The sequence below is a fragment of the Epinephelus lanceolatus genome, chromosome 2, assembly GCF_041903045.1.
Source record: "Epinephelus lanceolatus isolate andai-2023 chromosome 2, ASM4190304v1, whole genome shotgun sequence".
Lineage (NCBI taxonomy): Eukaryota > Metazoa > Chordata > Actinopteri > Perciformes > Serranidae > Epinephelus > Epinephelus lanceolatus.
Window position 1 is genome coordinate 37,790,084 of NC_135735.1, and position 27,807 is coordinate 37,817,890.

Consider the following 27,807-nt stretch of genomic DNA (forward strand, 5'->3'; position numbering starts at 1 on the left):
ACAGCAGGCAACACAAGGGGGACCCCAAAACGCCCTCTCCTCTACCCCGCCCCTGCCCGCTGCGTTAATGCGAGCTTTACCTGCTGCACCCTGCGTGCAACTCCTCCACCGCTGGCTGGAGTCAGGAGCCACCGAGAGCTTGACCCTCAGTGTCTTGCTGCTGCTGGGAGAATGGTTGACAGAGGCGTCCACGACCTCATAGATGGTGTGAAGCAGGCTGGTGATATCCTGCAAGACAGAAGAGGTGGATGTGAGTTTGATCCGGGCTTTTTGATGTATAGCTTCCATTTAAGGGAGCTGAGAATCATTTGATCACCACGTATTAAAAAATCTTTCAGATTCTTGGTGAAGGTGGTGCATATTTTACTACAGAAATCAAAAGAAAAGGAGCACAGGAGACTATTCTTATTGCTATACGGTTTGAATTCAAAATTCTGTTGCTTTGTGCATTAAAACTGTATCATAAGCTTCATGCTAGCTAGAAATTTAAAGAAGTGACTCAGACAACAGTGAACAGAGAAACTCACTGATGTCAGTTGTTTTAGTTCGGCTTTCCAAGTTGAAACGATCAGACAGGGTGTAAAGACAAGTTATAAATTCATGAAAAGAAACGTCTTGGCGGTAGCAGAAGAGGCTGACTGAGATGTCAGGCCTGATATGAGTTGTGTTACAGCTGTTTGAGTGCTGCACTTTCTCCATTTAATTCCTCAACATCGCTTAAAGGAAAAGTTTACCCCAAAATCGAAAATACATATTTTTTTCCTCTTACCTGTAGCGCTATTCATCAGTTTAGATTATTTTGGTGTGAGTTATCAAGTGTTGGAGATACCCTCTGTAAAGATGTCCCTCAAGTGTAATAAAACTAGATAGCACTCAGCTTATGGTGCTCAAAGTGAAAAAAACAAACAAACAAAAAAAAAAAACAACAGCAACAGCAATGTCTCTTTCCAGAAATCATGATACGGTTACTCAAGATAATTCACAGACCTTGCTGTGAGCCGTCTCATGTTGGAACTATTTTCTTTCTCACGAACTACACCTGTCAACCGTATTACCACACAGAAGGATGTGTGCATCTACTGCTAGCTCACCTAGCTGCACTGAGCTAGCTATCGAAATACTAGTCTCTATATACAGACTCTACATTCAGTGAATGTAGAGTCTGTAGGCAAACCCTGGAGATCTTGCCTCCGGAAGAAGAGCGGAAGAGCCCTGGTTTCGGGTTGTTGGCTGTTTGTAGTCCGCATGATATTGACCAGTCACGTTTGAGCCGGCTGCAGTTGTTGCCAGGTTAAACTGTCCGTGCGGTGAACTAACAAGGCGGAACATAATTGACGTCACTGCAAACTCTGAAACCATCGCAAGGGTTCAGCATATTTACTTATATATAAATGGAAGTCGGATTATCTGAGTAATTGGATCATGATTTCTGGAAAGACACATTTCTGCTGGGTTTATCAAATGTATTTTTTGGTGCTTTGAGCACCATAAGTGTGTGTGAATATGAGTGAGAAGGCCAATATCTACAACACTCTGCAACTCAAACCAAAACAATCTAGATTGATTAACAGCACTACAGGTTAAGAGAAAGAATATGCATGTTTGATTTTGTGTTAACTGTCTCTTTAAATGGCTGAAATTACATCTGCATAGAAGACAACACCTTTGAAAAAAATGCACAAAAGCATATATACATAAACCAAAACACATGCGAGTGCATATTCACATGCAAAAAGTGATACCATGCTCACTTCAGAACAAGGTAACTGGCCATATTTGGACTGCTTCATTTGCACATAAAATACTGCAGTCTCTAGAGGCTGTTTAGAGGCTATATTTTTGCACTGATGAGTGTTTTTGTGCACCATACTGAGATAATGACTCCCTCTTGGGTGTTAGGAACTGTGCTGGATCTTTTTCATAGCAAAACAAAAATCTAATTGTCCTTTAAAAATGTCAGCTGGTACGGCTGCAAAATGAACCGAGTCAGTATCTCAATTCTCATTAGTGTTTCACTTTCGAAGGTAAAAGCTCCATCACAAGAGCTCCTTTGACAGAACTGCGGAGAATTAAGCCTACACCACAAAAAGACTCCAACAGCATGATTTTCACTCACTACAATACTCTGACTCATAAGAAAAAGGACTACTATGAATTCTTTAGGGACCGGTTCCACATACTGGTTTCAGACATAGACGTGCTGTATGAAAAAAATAAAAAATAAAAATGAAATAAAATAAAAGCTTCCTGTGTCATTTTTGGTTTCCTTCTCTTTTTTATTTGTGTGAAGGGATAAAAAAAAAAAAAAAGCTGGAGAAGAAAGCTTTTTTTTCCCCCTCCAAGCCGACGCCTGCCGTCTCATGAGCCATGGAGCCACAGGCAATGCCAAAAAAACTGCACAGCCAACCGCACAGAGGACAGCTCCAGTCTCTTTGCGCTGTTTCAAGTTGTTCTCAAAAAACACGGGCCTTTCTGGATGTTCTCTCAGATCTGTACCAGGCAGACGCAAGCCACAAGGTACCTCGCAGGAGCGGAAATGCACAGATGTCGCATGGATTTGGTTCTTAGGAGTGAGATTGGGTTAGAGGCTTGTAACTTCCATTCTCACTTTCTTTTCGGGGTGTGGTGATACTGGAGTAGGGCAAAATTTAACAGGGAAGTTACTGATTCATTCCCATACACAAAAGGAGAGTGAGTTGTAGCTGAGAGCTGTCGACCTATAACACTTAAACTCTGTGTATTCAGAAATGTTTGATTCATATTTTGTTGATGCAATAAAACTGACATCAATCTACTGTTTTAAAGGCCTCTTATTACACAAACTTTTTAAAGCACTTTCTACTAAGATGCCATGTGGTGTTGACAGTTGACAGGTAGTTATTGTCTGTTTACTTTTTTCATGTTCATTCATGCATCAAGGTTAATTCATCCAGGTAAACCAAGACTTTACCTCTCTGGTGACTTTGCCATTGTTGTCAAAGTCGTAGAGGGTGAAGGTCCACTCCTGCCGATTATCCTCCTCCACAGACACAGCGCACTCCAACTCCTAAAACAGCACAGCATTGAACTATCAGTATCATCCGGTGTGTGAGTGAGTGTGTATTTGTGTGTGTCCTGCCATTGCCCTAGTTTCATCCAGAGGGGAGGTAATAAACGTCCTGTTCGGTGTTGACACTCACTTCAAACTGGAGCTGTTTCTGTGGCCCTGCGGGAGATTGGCTGTCCCTCTCCTGCATCTTCTCCTCCACACAGCAGCTGTCTGTCTTCTCTGGGGGTAAAGCCACTGCAGTGACACACGCACACACACACACACACGCAAAGATAAAAGAGAGAGCCTGAGGATGGAAACGTTGGGTGCAGTCATAACCTGAGGATACGTCGTCGCCTTCAAGTGTTCCTTGTAAACTCCTACTTCCGAGTTTGGCAGCCGCAATTAAGATGTGTCACACATTCAAGCGCTCCTTGGAAATAAACCTTCACAGCCAAACTCCTCAGTCTTTGTCTCACTGCCTGTATTTTACATTAATGTTAGCATGTAAATTAGTCATTAGGGGTGTCATGATTTCGATTCTAAATTGAAAACTCAATTGAAATGAGCTTTCACATCAGAATCGTCAATTCTTGCAAATTGATACCATGTATCTTTTTAAGAAGATTTTGAAAACGTAAAGAACTTGTCAGGGCATAAGACCTATGATCTGTAGATCTTTATGAATTAAGACTCGACAGTCTAAATATGGCACAGACTTCTGTACTGAAAAATTCAAAAATTGATCAAAAGTCAAATCAAATAGTCAATTTGGAGAATCGTGACACCCCTACTAGTAATGTATACTGTAAAAGAATGTAAAGGCAGCACAGGTTCTGATTTGTTTAGCATAAGTAATGCATACAGAGTATCACCAACTTTAATGGGGCAGGTCAGTATATTGCAACCTGGATGTACATCACAACAAGTGCTTGTTTTTGCCACAGAAAGGCTATGATCGTCATTACAAGTGTCTTGTCAAAGACTGAAATGTTTTTCTTTACATTACTTGATCCAGTCTGTTCATTTTTGTGACTTAACAAGTCTCGCTTCAGGAAAGCTCTCGTTCTGAAGTCTTGAGAGTTGAGTTGTTGCAGAAAGACAACAACAAACATACGGGATCAAGCAAAAGGTGAAGACAGAGTTTCATTTCTTTGTAGGATAGTTTCCATAATTTTTCAGACAATAAAAATCTGAGCCTGTCAGCGTCAAAAACAAGCACTTTTGATGGACTTAAATGACTGAGCGCTATTGCCCTGAAGGATTACACTGCAGCCTGTTCCAACCAATTTCAAAAATTGTCATTCCTATTAATCACTTAGGGCACATCCACACCAGGATAGTCCAGGGGACTCGATTGGGCTGGGAATGCCGAAAAATTTCATACCTTCATTTGGTTCGGTTCACTTTCACACTGCACTTTTTAAAGTGGATCAAACTGCCTGGACAACGTCACGCAATTACAACAGCTGCTCGTTTGGGGGCTGTATTACCTGACTCATCTATTGGCTAGGACCAAAATCCATCCCCTTCAGCCGGCTTGGTCACCACAAAAACAATGGCGCAACACCAAATTTATGCAGTCTTGGGGTTTCTGTTTTTACTTTGGTGTTCAAACCTAATTGTTTTTTCTTCCAGTTTGCACTGTTGGCTTTGGGTTTTTTTCTACCCAAAATGCACTGGACTCTACGTCGCTTCCTCTCTTTGGTTCACTTCCTCTCTTTGGTTCGCTGGATAGTCCGTTTGCATTTCCCACTGTACGCAAACTGCACCAGGGTTCACTTGCAAGTGAACCGAGACCCCCAGTTTTCAAGTGGACTAGGGTTTCATTTGGTCCGCACCAGAGTTCAGAAAGCGTTTACACCACTCCAAACAAACCGAACTATCCGTGGAAGCGGATCAGGGTTCATTTAAGGAGGACCAAATAGCGTGTGAATGCATCCTAAGACACAGAAACATGAGAAAATTTCTCTTTAAATGGTGCAAGTAGCAAGTCCAAGTTGGTAATTAAGGTTGCAGCCAAATGCACTGAGCTTGTAAAGTGTATTTACAATATTTCTAAAAAATACTCAAAGATGACCAGAAATTGAAGCACAGTTTGGAACTCACAATTAAAATGCACTTTTTGAAACATGTCATGTTAGAAACACGGGGAAGCAATCAGAGCAAACTAATCTAAAAATTCAAAAATCTGATACTCTTGAAACATCTGAAGTTGCTTCTACCACAGTTCTGAAAACACACCATATCTGAGAAACAGTAATCTAATTGAACTTTTGGCTGAAAACCTTAATGTGCAGTGTTTCATGTCAGGCAACAAGTTAATTACTGGATCACTCAGGAGAGCCAAAGTGCTGCTGAACCAAAAAAGTGATATCAAGACGGGAACTGGAATCTAAAATGTCAATCCAATGGAAAAAGAAAAATTGTTGAAACTGTGACAGCACTAATTCTCCAATGGCAAAAGCTCTTCCATCAGCCACATATAAAGAAACACTTTTAAGCTCTTAGCTGCAGTATATATTCCAATGGGTTCACACTGTGAGGGGATGTCAGACATGAAACTGGATGACATAACATGTCTAAAACATGATAGAATATTAGGTGGCATTTGGATATAAATGGTGGAACAGCATGTGAACATCAAAGGGTCTATGGGAGACCCCTGGGAGCTCATCACTTTATGAAATGACATCCACCGTAAATTACCATCCACATACTGTATATAGTAAAGGCAGACGGTCCAGAGGGAGTACTACTCTGTCATATGCACTTAATCTGACAGCCAGACTCACTCGTGTACGGCCTGACAACATTTACGATACCATAGAAATCAATTACAGTTTCACTGTACGACACTACACAGCACAGATTTTCAGACAGGAGTCACACTGTGAATGTCTTGGTGACAGGTGAATAACTTCATACTCCTTTAACACCAAATCTAAGACCTGTGTGTGCACTGGTGTCAATGCATTAATAAACAGTTTGGAAATTGGTGAGCACAAGTTACACTATAGGCTGAGAGAATCAATCATATTTTTCAACTATGTCATAAAAGGGTTAATCAAACATTAATGGTTAATGGTGGTGTATTTTTGTATTGCATTATATTGTAAGGTAGTCCAGCCTGGTGGACAGAAATAACACTACTGTCCCCGTCTGGTTCAACGTTTTAGTTTCAGTGTTGGATGATGGCCCAGACCTAATGCTACCGGATATCCTTCTCTGCTTTGAAATCCAGCATTTGTTTGACACATGAGACCGCAGATACACACGACAAGTAACTGAGATTTGGACGGTGTATATGTCGGCTCCTTTGCGAGCCTCTTTGAGTTACAGTTACCCCTACAGCTCCTCGCTTCATCCTCATGTGTCTGTGTGTATTTTCCCAGAAGCTTGTTACAGCCTTTACCCAACCACAGCCCCTGTGTGTTTCACCTCTGGTCATTTAGCTTTGCGTGAGCATCACTTCCCCCACCTCCTCGTCCAATCACAGTCCTGCAGGCCACGCACACACCCATAAACCCACACAGACCACACCCTTCTCTCTCTCCACCCTCCCCTGCTCCTCTGCCACACTTTGAAGTTTCATTCTCAAACCTTTTGGAAGAAGATCAGACCGGCTGTAAAACAGAATCACTAATTAATTAAGCCAAGTCAAATCTGAAACACTGTTTGTTTGCTCGCCAACGGAGCAGACACAACAGCCCAATTTCTTTCCTCCTGATCCAAAGCAGATCAAAGCAGACCTGTCTCATCCCTGGGTAGGGGAAAATGCCAGAAATGAAAGGAATCATCCCAGGGAGCTTTTACCAACTTTTTGGAGAGGAGCAGCATTTGGGGTCCCGCTGTTTGATCATCTGAGGTGCTCAAAGGGAACATTGTGTGCGAGGGCAAATCTGTTCCGTAGCAGGCTCAATATGGTGGTGAGATGCTTATCTCGGAGCTAATGAAATGCCGGGAGGAGTAACAGTAATCTGCTATCACCCTGCTCCCCCTCTGGCCCCCCCATCACAGACATAAGCCGACTCTTCATGAGAGGAGCTGAGCCAGGGGATTGGCTGCACATCAGATCTGAGGGGCAAGACGAGGGCAGCCGAGGCGGGCACCCTCCAAGCCAAGCCTGTTCCAGCAGCCATGCTACACACACTTGCACGCTTACACTAGTACACATACACAAACACACACAGAAACGAAGGCACGTCGGGAAAGCTGCCACACACTGTGCGCAATCACACCCAGCTTAGCTAGGCTACTGTATTACACATAACTGGGCCTGTCCCAGCTCAAACACTGGGGTAGCTCAGTGCTGGGTACTAAGGGAAATATGGGATGGCAAGGATGGGATGGCCTTTGTTGTGATCATAGCATATCTCTTCCTTTAGCAACCACCACTTAAGTACTCCTGAGCAAGGAACTTAATCATCTAATCTACATTGTGACCCACAGGACAAGACTGTTGGGAAACCCACATGTGAGCAAGTGTAATATGAAACAAGGTGCTGATGAAGACTGTTTTCAACAAACTTCTCTCTTGTTAACTAAAGGTTAAAGAGAGTATCCTGAAGACACTTTCCTCCCTTCTTCCATCCTTTGCAGTTTTTGCCAGCAAGTTTTACGTTTTAATATCTCCTAACTGGGACAAAGAAACGGGAGCACATAACTCCGGTACTCGCTTCACTTCACTGGCTTCCGGTTAGGTACAGGATTCTTTTATTTGTTTTTAAGTCTCTGAATGGGCTGGCTCTGGAATACCTTTCTGACCTTGTTGTGTTGTGTTGCATCAGTCCTCCAGAGCCCTCAGGTCAGCAAATCAGATGGTCTTGGATGTTCCTCAATCACTGTAAAAAACTAGAGGAGATCGAGCCTTTGCAGTCGCGGCTCCCACTTTGTGGAACGCATTACCATTGACTGTGCGGACTGCGAATAGCCTCTCCACTTTTAAATCACTGCTCAAGACTCACTTGTTCACCTCGGCCTTTGGTTGAGTACAGTCACCTCTATTTGGTCTTTTACCTTTGTTATATTTCACTGTATAAATGTTTTTTGTGTGTTGTTGTTGTTCTTGCTTATTTAACTGTAAAGCACTTTGGTTGGCCATTGGCTGTTTTAAAGGTGCTATATAAATAAAGCTGACATTGACATTGACATTGACCAAGTGCTTCCTTAAACCCAGAGGAAAGAAGGCTTTTATGTGTGTTTGTTGTCCTATAATCTCTGATCTCTCTGTTTCCTCTCTGTTAACTTAAACTTGTCTTTCTTACATGTATGGACAATGGATCCATGCAGGGGACATCACAAATCCTCCACAGGTGTCTTTATTTGGGTCGCAGTGTGCCCGAGGAGGTACAACAAGCCTACGTGCAAGAACCATTCAGATAAGAAACTGTTTTCATTAATGGACAATAACTCAGTAGCTACAAATCGAACATCTCACAATTCTTCTGGAAGACAATATCGAACTCTGCCTCATTAACTAAAACTCACATCATTTTCAAAAGTGTGAAGCTTGAGAACAGCCTGCTGGTATGAAACAAACAACTGTTGATAAACCTCCACTCAACTTCATCTGCACTGTAAAGTACTGTAGAAAAAGTGAGTCCCATTGTCCCTGGCTGAGACTGCAATATAGCCCACTTCAAAGCTGTGACATTTCTCCACCCACAAACGTCAGTTATCTTTCTTTGCTCACTGTCAATGAATGAGATTGCCTTGGTAACTTCAAGGGGAAAATTCAATTTTTTTCAGGTCTGTATGATGTAAATATTCCCACATAATCTATGGAATGTTTTTATTGAAGCAAATGATTTGGGCCCTTGTCTTTTAATCACTGAGAATGATCAGAGCAGCATGTTCTAATTAGCAACATCTGTCTTGAAGGGAGGACAACCTCAGCCCAGACTTGGGTTCAGCCCAATGACTGAAAATCATTTCATACGCCATTAATCAGTCTCGTTATCTCATGTCTCTTAACTTTGTCTATTATCCAGTGAAGCAGAGCTAAAATAAAAGTGATTTTTTTTGCCACGCTTCCAAATTCTGGGCTGGTCTCGTTCAACTCCTCATTTTTGCCTCCGCCTCACGTCCAATCCTGTCTTTAAATGGGAGGGAGAGACTTTCTCCTCCCGGAGCTCTTAATCCAGGATCACATCACACCGGGGAAAAAACATGGAGGAATGGAGGCACTTTGCAGAGCACCACGGGGGGAGGGGTGGATGAAAGGCGGAGGAGGAGGAGAGGCGGGAGGGAAGGTAAAAGGGACCTCATCAGCACATTGTTGGGGTTTAGAGAATGGGTGTGGAGCAGAGGGGAAAGGATGAACAACCAAAAAAAAAGAACCACACAAGTACCTGTAGGACAACTGATAACAGTATTTTTGCAGGTTTTCATTCAAATCAAAATAAAGGGGATCAAATCAGTGACATGAAATGGTGAAGCTCTTGATGATAGGCCTACCTTCTAAGCGGTAGTGTTCATCACCGATCCTCTCTGCACATGCCTCATGCACGGAGTCCTGGAAAGAGAAAAAAGACAGAACAAAACACATAAATCACTGTTTCAAGTCATATAATGGAGAACTATCATATTTTTGTCACATAAAAACAAACATATTTAACGGTGCAAATCCACAGCATAGCTCTCAAACACAGAGTAACATGCCTGAATCAAAATTACAGCGTTTATGTATCTATATATGAGCAAAGTCTGACAACTGTACTCTTGAGCTTAAACAGCAGCGGAAAGTTTAAGAGGATGGTAATTGCAGGACTGAAACAAACTGGGCATGAGACTGGCAGTCAGCATTGAGACTATGACAGAAGTATCTAAAACGTTGCCGCCGGCCCTGCAGAATTCTGAGAAAGAGGGCTGGTAGTAGGGCTATTTCGGTGGCGGGCTATCATTGCAGCGATGCGTTCAGAGGCTTGTTTTTATCCCGGACTGTTTTCAGCCGGGCCCCCCTCTTTTTGCAGCTCTGTCTGTTAGTGCATACCACAGAGGCTGGAGGGACATGTGATCCCTGGGCTTCACTATGGAAAAGTCTGGCTCAGGTATCCATGTGGCATTACAGTCATCTGGGCAGAAAACCATTACTCACCAGCTGACAAACGCATGTACATGCACACATCCGTACGCACATAGTCAAACACATGCACACATTCAAAGACCCACCCCTGGCATCCTTCCAAAGTTTTCCATTACATCCAAACTACTGACATTTCTGTCAGTCATCAAAAACCAGATAAATTGCACACAAGCTCTGCTGAGACAGAACGTATTAACAGCATTCTTATCATAGGTGATGATTAACCCTAATAATTAATAATTAACTTCATAAAATCCTTAGATATCATTGTTGGAGCGTATGTTGTGCACACACTGGTGTGTTCAGAGGTGAGTGTGTGTGTGTGTGTGTGTGTCTCAGAGGCAAGGCTGTGACAGCGTGAGAGGGGATTTCTGTGTAATCCAGAGAGGTAGAAGGTCAGATGGTGTGATCCTACCCTCCTCAGGCTAGTGCCGGCCAGACCGCAGCGCTGTGGGTGGCCTCAGGAAGAGAATACAGCGAACCACAGGACTGGCTGGCTGGCTGGCTGTCAGACTGATACCCCAAAGCATGGACCCAGGATGAAACTGTGTTTGTTGTTGGTATGAATGGGTCAGCACACATTCTGATCTGGCTTCATGACCCTGGTCTGGAGCTGGTTTTAATGTGGTCTGCTCAGCTTTGGCGTGATGAAGGGGTAATCAGTAGTTGCTATGATAACTGCAGGATTACATTAGGGTGCAGGCAAATTATAGTAGAACTATAAACTTTGCTTGAACTGATAACAAGTGTAAACAAAAGCACAGACAAAGAAAAATTATGTCCTGCCCACACCAGAGGGGAAACAAATGTATCACTCTCCACTGACTTTATATGCTTGAAGGTGCCTCCTTGTCAATTCTGTTTGCCAGCAAACAAAAGAAAAATGCCAAAAAGCTGATGTATGGGAAGATGCACTATCAATAGAGTAAAGAACCCAGAACTTAATTTCATAAGCCGCCGAACCAAAAAAAATGAACTTTTAGGAGGACGATAGTGGATACAGACAGTCAGATGTGAGGTGAACACTGACACAAATTTGGTCAAAGAAACTCAGGGTTTCCCACACATTCTGGCGGCCCGTCCAATAATACCTGCCGCCTCATTTTGATTTTCTTTTTTTGAAACTGAACCGTCCATAAGGAATGCTGTTGGAATATATATATATATATATATATATATATATATATATATATATATATATATATATATATATACTGCCAGTCTCAGAGTGCAGACGTACTTTGGACACAAATGGAGCAGCAGGAAATCAGCCATAATGAAAGTAAAGCTTAACTGTTCATTGTGCCGGGTCTTTCCTTTCACATGCCTCTCCAGCAGCTACTCATATCATCCATCGATCTCATCAGCTCTGATCGATTATCCGCCCCACAACTCAAACTTCACAAACTGCTATTGAGTGGAAAAAGAATTCATGAAGAGATGCACCTGTGTTGCATTCACGGACCCGTTAAGACCTCCAATTTTAGAGGGAGGGCACAGAATGATACAAAGTGACGTTCACTCACTCATACATACACACAGAAAATGGTAAATTTCCTTTGTGGTAGTCATATATATATATACAGTCAGGTCCATAATTATTTGGACAATGATACAGTTGTCATCATTTTGGCTCTGTACACCACCACAATGGGTTTTAAATGAAACAATGAATACCTGCTTAAAGTGCAGACTCTCAGCTTTCATTTAAGGGTTTTTTCAAAAATGTAGTATGAACCGTGTAGGAATTACAACCATTTCTTCACACAGTCCCCCGACTTTAAGGGCTCATAAGTATTTGGACAAACTAACATAATCATCAATTAAACAGTCAGTTTTAATACTTGGTTGCAAATCCTTTACAGTCAATGACTGCCTGAAGTGTTGGACACATAGGCATCATCAGATGCTGGGTTTCTTCCCTGGTGATGCTCTGCCAGCCCTTTACTGCAGCCGTCTGCACTTCCTGCTTGTGTTTTGGGTGTTTTGCCCTCAGTTTTGGTTTCAGCAAGAGAAACGCATGCTCAGTTGGATTCAGGTCAGATGATATGACTTGGCCATTGCAGAACATTCCACTTCTTTGCCTTAAAAATGTCTTTGGTTGCTTTTGCAGTATGCTTCAGGTCATTGTCCAACTGCACTGTGAAGCATCGTCCAATGAGTTTTGAAGCATTTAGTTGAATCTGAGCAGATAATGGTGCCCCAAACACTTCAGCTTTCGTCCTGCTGCTCTTGTCAGCAAGACAAGACTTCACTAGAATAAATACAGAGGGTTTATCACAAGATGTAAACCACTGGTTAGCCTTGAAAATGGAAGGCCAGATTAGTTTGTCAAAAACCATCTAAAAAGCCTGTACAGTTGTGGAACAGCATACTATGGACAGATAAAACAAAGATCAACTACCAGAATGATGGGAAGACAAGAGAAGGAAGAAAGGAAGGAACTGCTCATGATCCAAAGCACACCACCTCATCAGTGAAGCATGGTGGAGGCACTGTTATGTCATGGCCATGTATGGCTGCCAGTGGAACTGGTTCTCCTGTATTTATTGATGATGTGACTGCTGACAAGAACAGCAGGATGAAAGCTGGAGTGTTTGGGGCTCCATTATCTGCTCAGATTCAACTAAATGCTTCAAAACTCATTGGACGATGCTTCACAGTGCAGTTGGACAATGACCTGAAGCATACTGCAAAAGCGACCAAAAACATTTTTAAGGCAACGAAGTGGAATGTTCTGCAATGGTCAAGTCATATCATCTGACCTGAATCCAACTGAGCATGCGTTTCTCTTGCTGAAGCCAAAACTGAGGGCAAAACACCCAAAACACAAGCAGGAAGTGCAGACGGCTGCAGTAAAGGGCTGGCAGAGCATCACCAGGGAAGAAGCCCAGCATCTGGTGATGTCTATGTGTCCATCACTTCAGGCAGTCATTGACTGTAAAGGATTTGCAACCAAGTATTAAAACTGACTGTTAAATTGATGATTATGTTAGTTTGTCCAAATACTTATGAGCCCTTAAAGTCGGGGGACTGTGTGAAGAAATGGTTGTAATTCCTACACGGTTCATACTACATTTTTGAAAAAACCCTTAAATGAAAGCTGAGAGTCTGCACTTTAAGCAGGTATTCATTGTTTCATTTAAAACCCATTGTAGTGGTGTACAGAGCCAAAATGACGACAACTGTATCACTGTCCAAATAATTATGGACCTGACTGTATATATATATATATATATATATATACAGTACAGGCCAAAAGTTTGGACACACCTTCTCATTCAATGCGTTTTCTTTATTTTCATTGTAGATTCTCACTGAAGGCATCAAAACTATGAATGAACACATGTGGAGTTATGTACTTAACAAAAAAAGGTGAAATAACTGAAAACATGTTTTATATTCTAGTTTCTTCAAAATAGCCACCCTTTGCTCTGATTACTGCTTTGCACACTCTTGGCATTCTCTCCATGAGCTTCAAGAGGTAGTCACCTGAAATGGTTTCCACTTCACAGGTGTGCCTTATCAGGGTTAATTAGTGGAATTTCTTGCTTTATCAATGGGGTTGGGACCATCAGTTGTGTTGTGCAGAAGTCAGGTTAATACACAGCCGACAGCCCTATTGGACAACTGTTAAAATTCATATTATGGAAAGAACCAATCAGCTAACTAAAGAAAAACGAGTGGCCATCATTACTTTAAGAAATGAAGGTCAGTCAGTCCAGAAAATTGCAAAAACTTTAAATGTGTCCCCAAGTGGAGTCGCAAAAACCATCAAGCGCTACAACGAAACTGGCACACATGAGGACCGACCCAGGAAAGGAAGACCAAGAGTCACCTCTGCTTCTGAGGATAAGTTCATCCGAGTCACCAGCCTCAGAAATCGCAAGTTAACAGCAGCTCAGATCAGAGACCAGATGAATGCCACACAGAGTTCTAGCAGCAGACCCATCTCTAGAACAACTGTTAAGAGGAGACTGCGCGAATCAGGCCTTCATGGTCAAATAGCTGCTAGGAAACCACTGCTAAGGAGAGGCAACAAGCAGAAGAGATTTGTTTGGGCCAAGAAACACAAGGAATGGACATTAGACCAGTGGAAATCTGTGCTTTGGTCTGATGAGTCCAAATTTGAGATCTTTGGTTCCAACCGCTGTGTCTTTGTGAGACGCAGAAAAGGTGAACGGATGGATTCCACATGCCTGGTTCCCACTGTGAAGCATGGAGGAGGAGGTGTGATGGTGTGGGGGTGTTTTGCTGGTGACACTGTTGGGGATTTATTCAAAATTGAAGGCACACTGAACCAGCATGGCTACCACAGCATCCTGCAGCGACATGCCATCTCATCCAGTTTGCGTTTAGTTGGACGATCATTTATTTTTCAACAGGACAATGACCCCAAACACACCTCCAGGCTGTGTAAGGGCTATTTGACCAAGAAGGAGAGTGATGGAGTGCTGCGGCAGATGACCTGGCCTCCACAGTCACTGGACCTGAACCCAATCAAGATGGTTTGGGGTGAGCTGGACCGCAGAGTGAAGGCAAAGGGGCCAACAAGTGCTAAACACCTCTGGGAACTCCTTCAAGACTGTTGGAAAACCATTTCAGGTGACTACCTCTTGAAGCTCATGGAGAGAATGCCAAGAGTGTGCAAAGCAGTAATCAGAGCAAAGGGTGGCTATTTTGAAGAAACTAGAATATAAAACATGTTTTCAGTTATTTCACCTTTTTTTGTTAAGTACATAACTCCACACGTGTTCATTCATAGTTTTGATGCCTTCAGTGAGAATCTACAATGTAAATAGTCATGGAAATAAAGAAAACGCATTGAATGAGAAGGTGTGTCCAAACTTTTGGCCTGTACTGTATGTATATATATATATATATATATATATATATATATATATATATATATATATATATATATATATATATATATATATATATATATACACACACACACACATATATATATATATATATATATTTTTTTTTCCAAAGATATTTTTAAGGGCATTTTTCAGACAGTCAAGCATGAAAGGGGGAGAGAGAGAGAGAGAGAGAGAGCGACATGCAGCAAAGGGCCATAGGCTGGAGTCAAACCCGGGCCGCTGCGGCAACAGCCTTGTACATGGGGCGCCTGCTCTACCACTAAGCCACCGACGCCCCAGTAGTCATATATTTAACATTATAAACTTAGTGAGAATGTCACTCATGAGGCATCTCCAGCAGAACACATTTTAATTTCATTTCTGTCCCTTGGTTAAATATTTTGTTCATCATTCTGCCTTAATTCACTGTTTATACAGACAATGAGAATGTGATCATCTGTGAGCGACATACGTCATATGGGGGTGCCTTTTGTTTTTTTTTTCTTCTTCTTCTTCTTCCTCTCTCAGTGGAGGACATGTTCTGTAGTGTTGCCATGTGAGACCCAGCTGCTCCAAACAAAATCTTAAGAAACATATACGCAGTACCGGGGAGAATGAAGTGGCCAAACAGATGACAGAGTCCTGTTGTCTTAAGAGTGTAACACATAAGGTGCTAAAGTAATCCTTTGACATGCTAAAATCTAATGTTTTTAGCTAGCTAAAGACATCTTGTTAGTGTTTCAGCCCTTGGCTGCATATAATTGAAACTGTTTTCGCCTCCAGTAGACATGGTATTCACAGTATGACACCTCACGCTCTGTCTCTATGTCCCCATTGTCATTTTTACAAAGTTTCTTAAACTTATGTATGATTTATGCAATTGCATTAATTCAATGTTGCACATTTGCCGATACATGCCAGTGACTGCTAAATGACCACAGTCAATTATTTTAACACAGTCATACTTGAAGCATCATTTTCAATGGGCAATTCATTCATGTTAAATTAATGACTACTTCTACAAGTACTACAGTTGTAGGGTTTATAATACCAGCTTTCTGTGAAGCAATAAAAATATATCTAATCAGAGGCTTGGCTTTCCTCACACATTTTTATGTGAACTGCATAATAATGGGGGAAAAAAAGCATGAAACAATGTTTTTCTTAGGATTTGCTGTGAACATTTGATATGATGGAATTTTGTTGAATTTACACAGTAAAAAAATCACTGATAAAATGCTGTTGAAATAATCTCTTGTTCAGTAGTGGATGTTTTAGTTATACGATACTAAGGTAGGTATATGATACTAAGTCTCAGAAGTTTGTGTGATGTGTATTTAAGTGTGCTGGGAAACTATTTAACCTGTATTGGAGCCATTCATATGACACAGCTGTCACAGGTTAATCACTGGTTGTCAGCATTAGCAGAGACTCCAGTCTGCAGCACAGTTACACAAATGTCACTGTTAAACCATACATTTAAACAAAGTGACATTACATAATGACTAGATAAAATTACTAGTCTACTCTGTCTCGCATTCAACCCAGGTCAGGAGGATGTTCATGATCAAGGGTTAGTTGATGTTTGTTCAGACAGATCACAGACAACCCGCGTACAACCCGTATAACCCGTGTGGTAACTGTGGTAACATTAACACTGGACTCTGTTTCCATGTAGCCTCATAGAAAAATAAAATCACTAAACATTCCTTCAATTCCACACACACACACACACACACACACACACACACACACCATTTTGAATGTTTTTTCATTTTTTTTGATGTATGATCCAAAATTATTGAGGGGTTAACCAAGAACATGAGAAAAAGGGGGAAGAGGAATGTGCTAATTGGTTGTTGTCTGTGGTGATGGATGGGAGTCATATTATTAGTCTGCTAGGGTTACCCTGGGATTTGCTCTGGTCAGTGTAAAGAAAAAAAATATCCCATGCTTTTTTTTTTCACTTCAAACACACACACACACACACACACACACACACACAAAAACGTCCTTTGAAGAAGTGAGGACTGGCCAAAATGTCCTCACTTTCCAAATATGTCCTCACTCTGTCGGGTAAAAACGTGTTTCTTATATATTTTACTTTACCTTGTGACATTTAATTATGATCTTTGACAGTTCTTACAACCTGATTAAGGTATCAGGTGTCGGGTGTAAAGTCTAAGTCTGTTTCATAAAAATAAACAGGAATATTTGCTTGAGTTTTTGTTCTCAGCTTACTACGGTGCTAAAGCTTTAAACCAAAGCCCGCAACCATTTCCCCAGATAATCGCCTTGGCCGTGGTTGATCTGACATACTCATCCTTAAAATCTGCTCTGATACAGCCTCTAAAGAGCACCTCCACACTGACTGACCCGATGACACCACCATTTTAAAGCTTAGCTTTCCAGATTCTAGCTTTGGCGGTGATTGATAAGATTGTCTGGTGCCAAAAAAATAACATGTAGGGGTTCTAAAAATAAGAAGTGTTTGCTTTTAAGTTTCCTGTGTTCCCACCAGCCAATTGGTCACAGGAACAATGAGGCAAATATCTTTGTCCAGCTTCAGAAAGGAGAGAATTTAATGGCATAAGTAACATTTCTGGCCACACTGTGCAGACCTTTGAGAAAAAGATAAATCTCCTCAACCCCATTAGTAACTTCAATGACACACTTAACAGTTTTGACACTCCTATTTAGGAAGGACTGACAGAAATCCTGGTCATATTACTAAGCTGCCCAGTCCTTCTCCTCAGCTAGACTCCTCCATTCCACCTTATTTGATTTGGTAAATGAACATACAGTGTCCTGTTCTGCTCTTTGTTTCTAGATCTTCCATCTTCCACACATCTTTGTCCATGAGTCATATTGCAACATGACTCATACACTTCATCAAAAAGGCAGCATGAAACACAGATTTGAAGACAATTAAACAGACTGTAAATGTTTGCTAAGGACTGAAGTTTTACATTCTTACACACTAAAGAAGAAGTAACAGAAATAGCAGTCACAGTGAGAGTGACAGTAGTAGTAACGGTAGTGGTTAAGTGCACGCTGAAGCTGCTGTTGGACAAGAAAGTAAGTCAGTCCAGTTTGTTAAGCCACAGAGGATAAAAGCTTGAACTCACTCTCTTCAGTTTGATTTCAAATGAAAGAGCTCAAAGTGGATTTGCCTAAAACTGCAATGCTGGTCATCCCACTCCAAAGTGATTTCTCCACTAATGAGTAAAGACGAGGCTCAACTGATGCAACATTTGCAAACAGTTAGTGAATCTGAAAACCGGGTCTCATTAAATTCTTGCCCACATGGTATGGGTGCACAATGACCATAATAACTATATGTATGTAAAACAGTGACCAGAAAAGAACTATAAATCTTTGGGTGCAGCAATGGGCCAATGATGTGCTTCTCTTGAGACCCTTGCTAATTCAGGGGTCAGAGGTCACTATGGGAGAGCATTTCAGGCCAGAGAAGAGGTCATCATACCACCTCAAGTGGCTCAACCACAGCTTAAACAATGAAAATGTGAGGTGGTAACCTTTAATACAGTCAATATTGGTCCTATAAAATCAACATTACATATGCGTTTTGTTGCTACTCATTTCTGCAGCTTGACAGCAAGATATCAATTCCCCGTGTCTCTGCAGGATTCGGTCAGAGGTGCTGGCTTCAAGACACAAACAAGCATCTTTTTACTGCACTTGGGACCAGCTAAAACAATTTTCCAGACATGATGTTAAATGTTCTGTGGAGACCGCTGCATAAAGAATTCTGCTTTCGGCTGCAGCCAGGACCTTCAGAGCTTCTTCAGGGCTTTTAGGACAAGGGCTTGTATGGCCCCTGTGTGGTTTAAACTTATTCAAGCCCCTCCACATAAAGTGATTTATTACTGGGCTATGACACAGAACACAGTGTGCCTGCCCTAATACAAAATCTGCATTACTCCCCGACCTGGAGGCCTATTTAGTTTGGCCATTGAAACTATTTGGCAAACCTCATCAATTGCACATTTAATGAAAAAAAAAATGGATAAGCCAGAGGCAGATTAGCATACTTAATATAATAATATTTACTGAACAAACAAGTTATTTCTTTAAGAATGGTGACCACTCTGCTCCCCTCGGTATGTTCTCCCCAACCCAATCACCAGAATAAATGTTGGCATTATAAGTTTCTGCAAACCACATTACATTTGTACTTTATTTTGATTATTAAAACTGTATTAAAACTTAACATTTTTTTTCATTTCAACAATGCCGTGGTTAATGTGTGGTTATGTTTAGGCACAACAAAACTTGGTTATGGAAAGGAAAAAGACCATGTTTTGGTGGCACAAACACCGCTGGAAAGTGACGGGTCTCTTAAAACAACCTGTTCTGCCGTTAGTCTTGAACAGTGTTCTGCAGCTTAGCAGCTTAGCATACACCATGCCTTCCCTTCCTGATAACAAAGTTAGCTCATATACTACGTCACTCTAGAAACTAGGATGATATGTATAAATCTTACAAATGTAATGCATCTGTGGTGTGCAGAAACATACAATGCCAACATTTTTTTCTGGTGACAGGGCTGGTTTTTCCTTAATGAAAATAACCGTTCTAAAACATTATAGCAGGGAATACGAATTCAACACCATCTTTTGATGGTGTAATGATGTAAAAATTTAACTACTACTGATTATGAGTTTGCTGTAGTTGACATTAAATTTAACTCCATTATAGTGCACTGATTACAATACGAGTCGATCAAGACGTAGCACTTGAGCTGCAACACAAGTTTCAAGAACATATTTTTTTCTGAATGATTTCTATACTTTACATAAGTTTCAAAAAGCATAGTATATACCTCGACGTGATGTCAATGTAGTACATATAGCCCAAAGTGGGCATAATATGATAACTAAAATAAATCCTATCCCAATAGCAAAGATGTACTGAAACTCACCAACATGCAGTGTGGATGGAAAAGCAGAAGCCTTGACTTTATGTCCATATAGGCCCAGTCAGTCTGACGCCACATTCTTAAGGAAATTAAATGAAAATGCCACATTTCTGTTAACACTGTTCATTTTCATCTTGGCTTGGAAGTCAAATATGACAGCCCTGAAAAGGTAGCTAACCTCACAGACTTAAAAAGCTCCACTTTGTCAGCAGTTTGAATCATTATATTTTCTTCAAATAGTGTGATTTTGTTAAATGATCCAAGTATTACTTTTGCTACTAACCTTGATCAGCATGAATGTGACAGATGACATCATCAATTGAGTGCATCCTGAACTAATGCAGAGCACTCTATTCAGCTAGCCTAAACTGATTAAAAAATATTTTAAAGTTTGTAAAGAACGTTTGCCCTTTAATTTTGCATTTCAGGATGTATATTGTATGGTGATGAGAAAGCCTGAGAGAAAGTGAGAGAGACAGTGAGCGCATGCTGGCACAGAACCGACTCGGTGAGTTGAGTTGCCTTCAGCGTCATCGTTACTCTGGCACTGCTGACACGGACCCACTGGGCCAATTTTTTTTCCTGCTGCGATTGTGTGTTTGAAAGCAAAAGGATACATTAAAGTGTAAGTAATATGTACTTGTATGTGATTGTGGGAAAGTCCCACAGGACCTCTTGGTCTCTACGCCGTCTGCCTCCGCGACCCGCCACACAGGCTGACAATTTATGCGGCCAACGACAGCTCCCCCTGATCGCGCGCCAGGGCTCAGTGGAGGCAGGCCTCTAGAGCAATGGCAGCGCTACTGGCACTCCATCAAAACCCAGGAAAAATCTCATTAGGACTGCGCCTGGGTGCCTCCTGCTCTGTCCCCCACCCATCGCAAGAAAACACCTTCAGGACTGCAACGTTTGGAGCAGCGGTGCCGACATCAAGTGGGGAGCAACGCACATGAAAGGCCGTTTAGCCAAGTGGGCGAGACAGGCAGAGTGACAGAGACAAGGGAGAATGTGGGAATAGCGGTGATGCTTCTCCAAGTCTGCTTCCCCTGGGCCTTTCAAACGGGAGACGGCTGAGGTCACTGACACTCACATAAAAGCAAAGCAGCACTGGAGAGGGTAAAACAGAGCATTGCAGAAAGTGAGAAATGATTATTCTCACTTTTGCCGCATTCATCACAGCTACACCATGTCCAACATCTGTGAGCATGCATAAATTGATAGGTATAATAGCCCACAGGTAGTATAATAAAGTATACAGGGGCAGTACAAGACATGTGTTAGCTTGTTGTCTTGTACCAGGTGTGTTAAGATACACTAGACTTGTCATTATTTCTTTGTACTTTGTCCTGTAATGTTAGTGCACTTGGCAAATAAAATGATTTTGACAGATTCAGTCTAGCCTGGATAGCAGCCATCAGCTAAAGTTTATGAATTACTAATGGAGAAAACAGCTGTATAGCATGGGAATATTCAAAATCTCTGGTGCTCACACAGCCCCAATGTTGAAAACCGAGAAGTAAAACAACAAAAAACTCTTATTAGTTTTAGAGCTGCAAATTAGCTTATAGGTGTAGTGTTACTCGCAGAGGACCTCGGGAGAGGAAATACCCATCCCTCTCCACCATCCCAAAGAGTAAACTGAGATACACCGGAGGCAGTTTCAAAGGACCGAGCACAACTCTTGGAATCTGGAGCAGTGCCTATCCTCCAATGTGTGGTACGTGTGGTGCTACAGGAGGAAAGGACTTCAAAAAAAAAAAAAAAAAACTAAACTAAACGGACCACCACTCATCATCAGACAGCAGTTTAAACCTGTGTCCAGTATTTTTTGCAGTTCTTTACGCTGGAGTGCTCCTCACCTTCCAGCAGCATTTAACAGCCTCATTCAAAGCCCCACGTAGCAGTAAAACATGACGCCCCGAGATGGAGCCAAGATAGAGAGTGTTGATGTGAGGTAGTGAAGCGCTGCACTGCCTCTGAGTGAGGCTTCAAAGGGGATCAGTTTTCACACATGAAATAAAGATCTCAGATAATCATATAGCATAGCAAAGCTGACGCGAGACGGTCCCATTTATGGAGGGAGGGGAGATGAGGCCAATTTTCATACAACACCTACAGACTGAGAGCCATGGCAAATTAATGTCTCTGCGTTTCTCTCTCGCCAAACAAGATAAATCTGTTTCTTTGCAGAAAGACTATCAGTCATCATCACATGATGCATTGAGGTAGTTTCTTGAATTTGCTCCGGTGGAACAGATGCCTGGGTCTTCTTAAATGTCAAAGCTTTACAACAAACCAAACAAACGCATAAAAGTGATCTCATGAGCAGCCTGCAGTGCCAAGAGGAAGTCATATCTGCTGTGTTTAACAATGCAATTTTATGGCTTTGATAAGAAACTCAGTGCCTTTCCAGAGGTCACAGACTGTAAATCGTTTGATGTCGAGCCCTTCACATGCACCATTAACAAAACATAAGCTATCTGCTGGATGCTTTTAATCTGAAGCCCCTCACAGTACATTTAGTGCACATGTTTTATTTTTCGGAACAAATATTACACAGCTGAGCTGCATTAGATCACTAGGCAACTAAAATTTCACAATTTAAAGGCTTCATCAGATTGGAAAATTGTCATCAAGTGGCTAAAACTTTCAACTTTAAAACCACATGTAGGCCCCAAATGACCACTAAAGCTTTCTCTTCTGCGTCTCAACCACTTTGTTTGCCTCATTTTTTCACCATCTCTAGAGAAAGAGCAATACTTGAGTTGAGTGGACAACGAACCTGGATAAATAATTGGACAAGTAAGCCCTTTAACTCTGCCGACTGAAGAGGGCTAACGTGTAATTTGACGTCTCTGAGGGAACATCAAAGGCAGACACCTTCTCTCCAGACTCTGCGGCCCCATGCCTGACACCCCTCAGTCACGGCACACCCACTTCTCTCCCTGCACCCCAGGAAGGAAATTATAGCCACGGAGTTGGGATCCATCACCAGGCAGGTTGGAGGAAGCTGCTCTATGATTAAAGTGTGCATGGTCAGCAACACCAAGACTGGAGGGGTTTGAGGAGCTGCACATGCCAGAGGGCTTACCGTGTTAACTCTAGCTCACAGCACAGGTCATGCAGAGATTCTCCACACCCACACATAAACACACACACACACACACACACACACACACCAGAAACACTTTAGTGAGGTTAAAGGAAAAGCCCTGGAGGTGCGGTTCAGTGGAGTTATTCTTCGTGTACTATATATTAAGTCAAATTATACAGTATGTCAGTGTAAATGAACTCTGTGTCACTGCTGGATAAGAGGTTGCAAAGACACGTGTCTGTGTAGTGTGTGTATATTTACGTGGATGTCTGAATTTTTGCACACGTGTTGTTTGCTTTCTAAATGTATGTTTTTTGTTGTTGTTTTTTTTTTACAGGACCCACAAGTTCCGTGATTTGATGCCTTCCTTTTGTTGAGCGATAGTGCACAGCCACCAGTCATCTCTGCACGTCAGATTAACATTGCAAACACTGCTGGTCACATTACCTCACCCACATCAAAGGCTGCCTCCTGAAAGGCTCAGTGGAATATTAGCAAAGATTTACAGCCTTCATCTCTGCGCTTCAGAAACATGCTGATCTGAAGTAATCTCCCTCCCCCTCTCCCTTTTTGTGTTTTATGTGTGAAGTTGGCCAACACTTTAATGACCCATTTACAAAACTTTTACACCTGCAAAGATAAGCTTTTACAACTCAGCCAGCCCCTCGGGCACTAAACCCTACCTGTTACTCAAGGTAACAGCCTTTATTAGCTTTTGAAAAATATGTAACCACAGCAATTAACATTTATCACACTGTTTATCAAAGCCTTATCGCAGAGAGGAGAAGAGGGAGAGGATACAAGGTGTCAAGATCAAGAGTCTAACTGTATGATCACCCCTACAGCAATCTAGGGACACCAATAGCTGATTTCATTTTCTACAAAAACACTGGGCCTCTCACAAATGTTCTCGCTTTTTCTTTTTAATTTGTTTGGAAAAATCAACAAAGACAACGCTACACATGGTGCGAAAAACTGATGTGGGTACCAGTAATTAGCAATAGTTTTTAAGCCCTGCAGCTGTGCACACCACATGGTAATCCTGAGTTGGCTGAACTGACAGTGCTCACAAACAACCAATCACACACGCATTAAAGGAACACTTCACCCTCCAAATGGCCTTTTATTTATCAGTGACTCACCCAGTGTTACATTGAATTTGTAAAGAAAACTTTGTTGTTGTTTTATGCATGCCTCCAGTAAACGAAGAATCCAAATATGGAGAAAATTCTTGAAGTAAAGGGAGTGCGCTTTCAATATTAGCAAAACTGTATCAAAACAGGTGTTTACAAACTCTCACACAACTCATGTAGTACAATCCCAGTCTGATTGATCAAGACGTATGCAGAGTGCTTCCCAAACAGACAGGGAACTGAACTGAACTGAACTTATTGATGCTGTCCTTAAAGCCAGACTCCCTTGACCAAAACAGGGATTTTACCTTACTGAATATGGGAGTAGCTAGTCTGCCTCCGCCTCAATCAGTTAGTGTGTTAGTGTTATTGTGCAACTTTGGTGTTTTAAAGGTTTAGTTTGGATTCACAAAAGTCACATAATAACACAAACAATCTAACTGATCGAGGCAGTGGATGACCAGCAGCTCCTGTGTTCAGTGAGGTAAAATCACTGTTTATGTCGATGGAATCTGGCTTTGAAGAGAGCCCCTTTTACACTGCCAGATTTTCCGCGAATGTTGGGCCATTTTGTCGGCAAGCTGCATGTGTTTAGACACACAGAGCCAGATTGGCAAGTTGATCAGAGGTGCCCAATTTTCCGCCACGTAGGGTAGTCATATTGGCGGAACCTTTTTAGTTTAAAGAGACCGAGGCGGCCTTCTGCAACTGTTGATGATGCTGCACGTGCGAGCCACTGGCGGTGGATAAACAGGAGACAGCTGATAGCAGGAATTAGCGAGCAGCTAATAGCAAGAGGGAAACACAAACCTGACAGACACTGTAAAGATGAGCAACTGAGGAGACAAAGAATTGCACGCCCTCCTCGTCCTCACAAACGAAGAGGCCATTAAACGTCAGATGACGGGGACGGTGAACGGGCCAACTTACGACAGAATTGCCGCGGCTTCCCTCCCACGTCACTGTTTATGTCACACGCTGAGCTACACGTTTTGTTACTTGCTCACGCCCCCCATTGCCCCGAAAAAGGCGCATTCTGTTTAAACAAAAGTAGGTAGGTGGCATTTTGCCGCACTCCCCGATTTTGTATTTATACTTCCAATACTGAAAAAAGACTGATTGGGCTTTCCTGCAAATTTGCACAACTCCTATCTAAAAAGGTCTTTAGATTCAGTTCCCCATCAGAAAAGGCTGTCTGTTTGGGATGTACTAAGCATAGGAATGGATAAATGAGAGTTTGTAAAAGAATGTTTCAATATAGTTTTACTATTGTTATACCCAGACCCCTTTTTGCTCCAAATCATCAAGCATTTTCCCCATTTTTGGATTCTTCCAAAGGCCTCTGAGAAAAACAAAGATTTCTTCACAAAGTCAACATAACATGTGGTGAGTAATTGATAAACAAATGGTCATTTGTGGATAACTTTTTCCTTTAAGGTAACATGTGATCAGAAAGTACGCGCAAAGCCACTTCTGTTTTTATCCTCAAGTTTCCTTGGGAGTCAGAGAGTTAATGGGGAATCTGAGCTAGAGGTGAATCCTTAAAACACATTCTCCACCAGCCAATGAACTCCACTTAGGGACCTTGCATTCCCAAGAGGAAGCCATGGTTTGGAAGGGAATGGAGACAGCCTGTCGCTTGGCCTTGATTTACAGGTGGTCTCCGCCTGCCAAGAGTAACAAATCACAACATTATGGCCCTCTGAATTCAGAGTGGAGCTCAGTTCCAAAGAATGGGAAAAAGAGAAGAGAGAGAGTCATTTGCAAAATGACACACCTCATCTCCAAAAGCTTGTGCGGTTAGTACAGCAATAGAATATCTCACCCTTGATTGAGGATATTAGTTTGCTCTGGAACCTTTAACTTCCTTGGCAAAAAGGGCAGAGCAGCCCTGCTGAGGTGACACAAGCTTAAAGAGTGTGTGCACGAGTGTCAATCATTATTGCAAAAATAGGATGGATTATATAATTAAGAAGACCAGTTGGCAACATGCCTGCTGCCTTGCATGGTGTATTTAACAGCAAGTGTGCTACACAGTGTCTAGAGGGTCTTGGTAATTAGTCAAAGCTCTCTTTGAGGAGAGACAGTCCTTCAGTCATCTGGGTGGCTTCAGACGCCAGTCTCAAGTGGTGCAAAGTGTGGGAGGAACAAGGTTTTAGCCAGGAAGTCTACCTCGAGGGCAGCAAGAAAGTGACAGGCACTTAAACCATTAACCACAGCTACATGAGAAGAAACACCTCTGTTACTTGTCATGTCACTAACTAAAAGAAAATAATAAAATAAGACGTATTCATGCTGAGATCCTTGATGTTTCCACAATATTTAATTGTGCTTACAAAATTCAAAAGATTACATTACCTAAAGAAAAATTTGCTCACTCACTAGTTACCTTAGAGACAAGACAGTATACAAAAATAGACAAAATAGATAATGTGTTTTGCTCATATTACTATCTGATCTACTGAACCAGTTATGTAAGTTGTCGGGGGTTGCATTGTGAGGGCAATTCTGCAGTTTGGATGCTATCCAGCCACCACACAGAGAAAGAGAAACCAACTCTCGATGAGGAGATGTCATAAAAGCTGATCGCTATAATCAGATCTCTACAATTCCACCAAATGACAGTTGTCAGTAACAGCTGTAACTACTGGTCCATCTTATTTCATTCAAAGCCAGTTACTAAACCTGCGATCACTGCCATTAACTGCAAAGCTCCATGCTTTGGTGGTGGTGATGAAAACGTCTGACGTGTGCATGTTGACCAGATGTAACTGACCTCAACACCAAGGTGGCCATTCTTCCTCTCTGTCTGTGCACATACACATACAGTATCTATACACTCTCTCTCTCTCACACACACACACACACACACACACACGCATGCACGCACAGCATGTTTGGAGCAGACATCCTGCCAGCCACAAGCCACTACCTCTAAACATCCCTCACATCTGACCTTTTAACTGTGGACCTAAAATCTCTGTAATTACAGAGAGTGTTTCAACTTCGCAAGTAAACATAGCAGCAGAAATAGACACTTCAACTACTATATACAAGTGCACTGGTGCCAGGGGCAGGTTTCTATTCATAGCTGACTGGAATTAGTGGCTTGTGTCACTGCTCACCATAATGAACTTGCAGTGGAGTAAGTTATTCGGTTGCAAACCGCTACCAAATTCGACTACCGATGTTCAGACACACTAACACACAGATACACAAACCAGACACCAGGAAACAATATTTATTAAGAAAAAAAGCTAAGGCAAACTATTTCTATCCATATAGTGTCAACCCCTGAATTCATTCAATAGGCACTCGCCTGCTGAATGACTCACTGCTCCACTGTATGTCTTAAATGTATGTGAACTAATCAAATCATCTGCATACAGGAAGTAGCACTGATTTATGGTTAATGAAAAGTTAAAAATCATATCCACAAAAATAAATATCAGCAAAGAGAGGGAGAATCAAAGTCAAAGGACAAGACAGAAGCTTATGAAAAGCAGAGTTGACTTCACAGTTGGGATAGATTTTATGCTAATTAGTAACACTATTAGTACAAGCCTATGTCACAGGAGTCCCCAAAAGATTTGTCTAAGGATGCTGTTTTTTCAAACTTGAGCAAGACATTGGGTGGGGGAGTGATGGGTTTGAT

The 27,807-nt window shown here is 41.8% G+C and overlaps 1 protein-coding gene across 1 annotated transcript in view; it reads right to left on the reverse strand.

Annotated features, from left to right (window-relative positions):
* The window catches only part of nkd1 (NKD inhibitor of WNT signaling pathway 1), a 46,836-nt gene that overhangs the window by 7,702 nt on the left and 11,327 nt on the right, over window positions 1–27,807 (reverse strand). The window contains exons 4-7 of the mRNA XM_033630921.2: window positions 9,488–9,545; window positions 3,180–3,283; window positions 2,951–3,046; window positions 81–228 (exon numbers count right to left, since the gene is read on the reverse strand). Coding sequence (XP_033486812.1) covers window positions 81–228; window positions 2,951–3,046; window positions 3,180–3,283; window positions 9,488–9,545 — 406 coding nt within the window. The remainder of the gene's footprint in view (window positions 1–80; window positions 229–2,950; window positions 3,047–3,179; window positions 3,284–9,487; window positions 9,546–27,807) is intronic.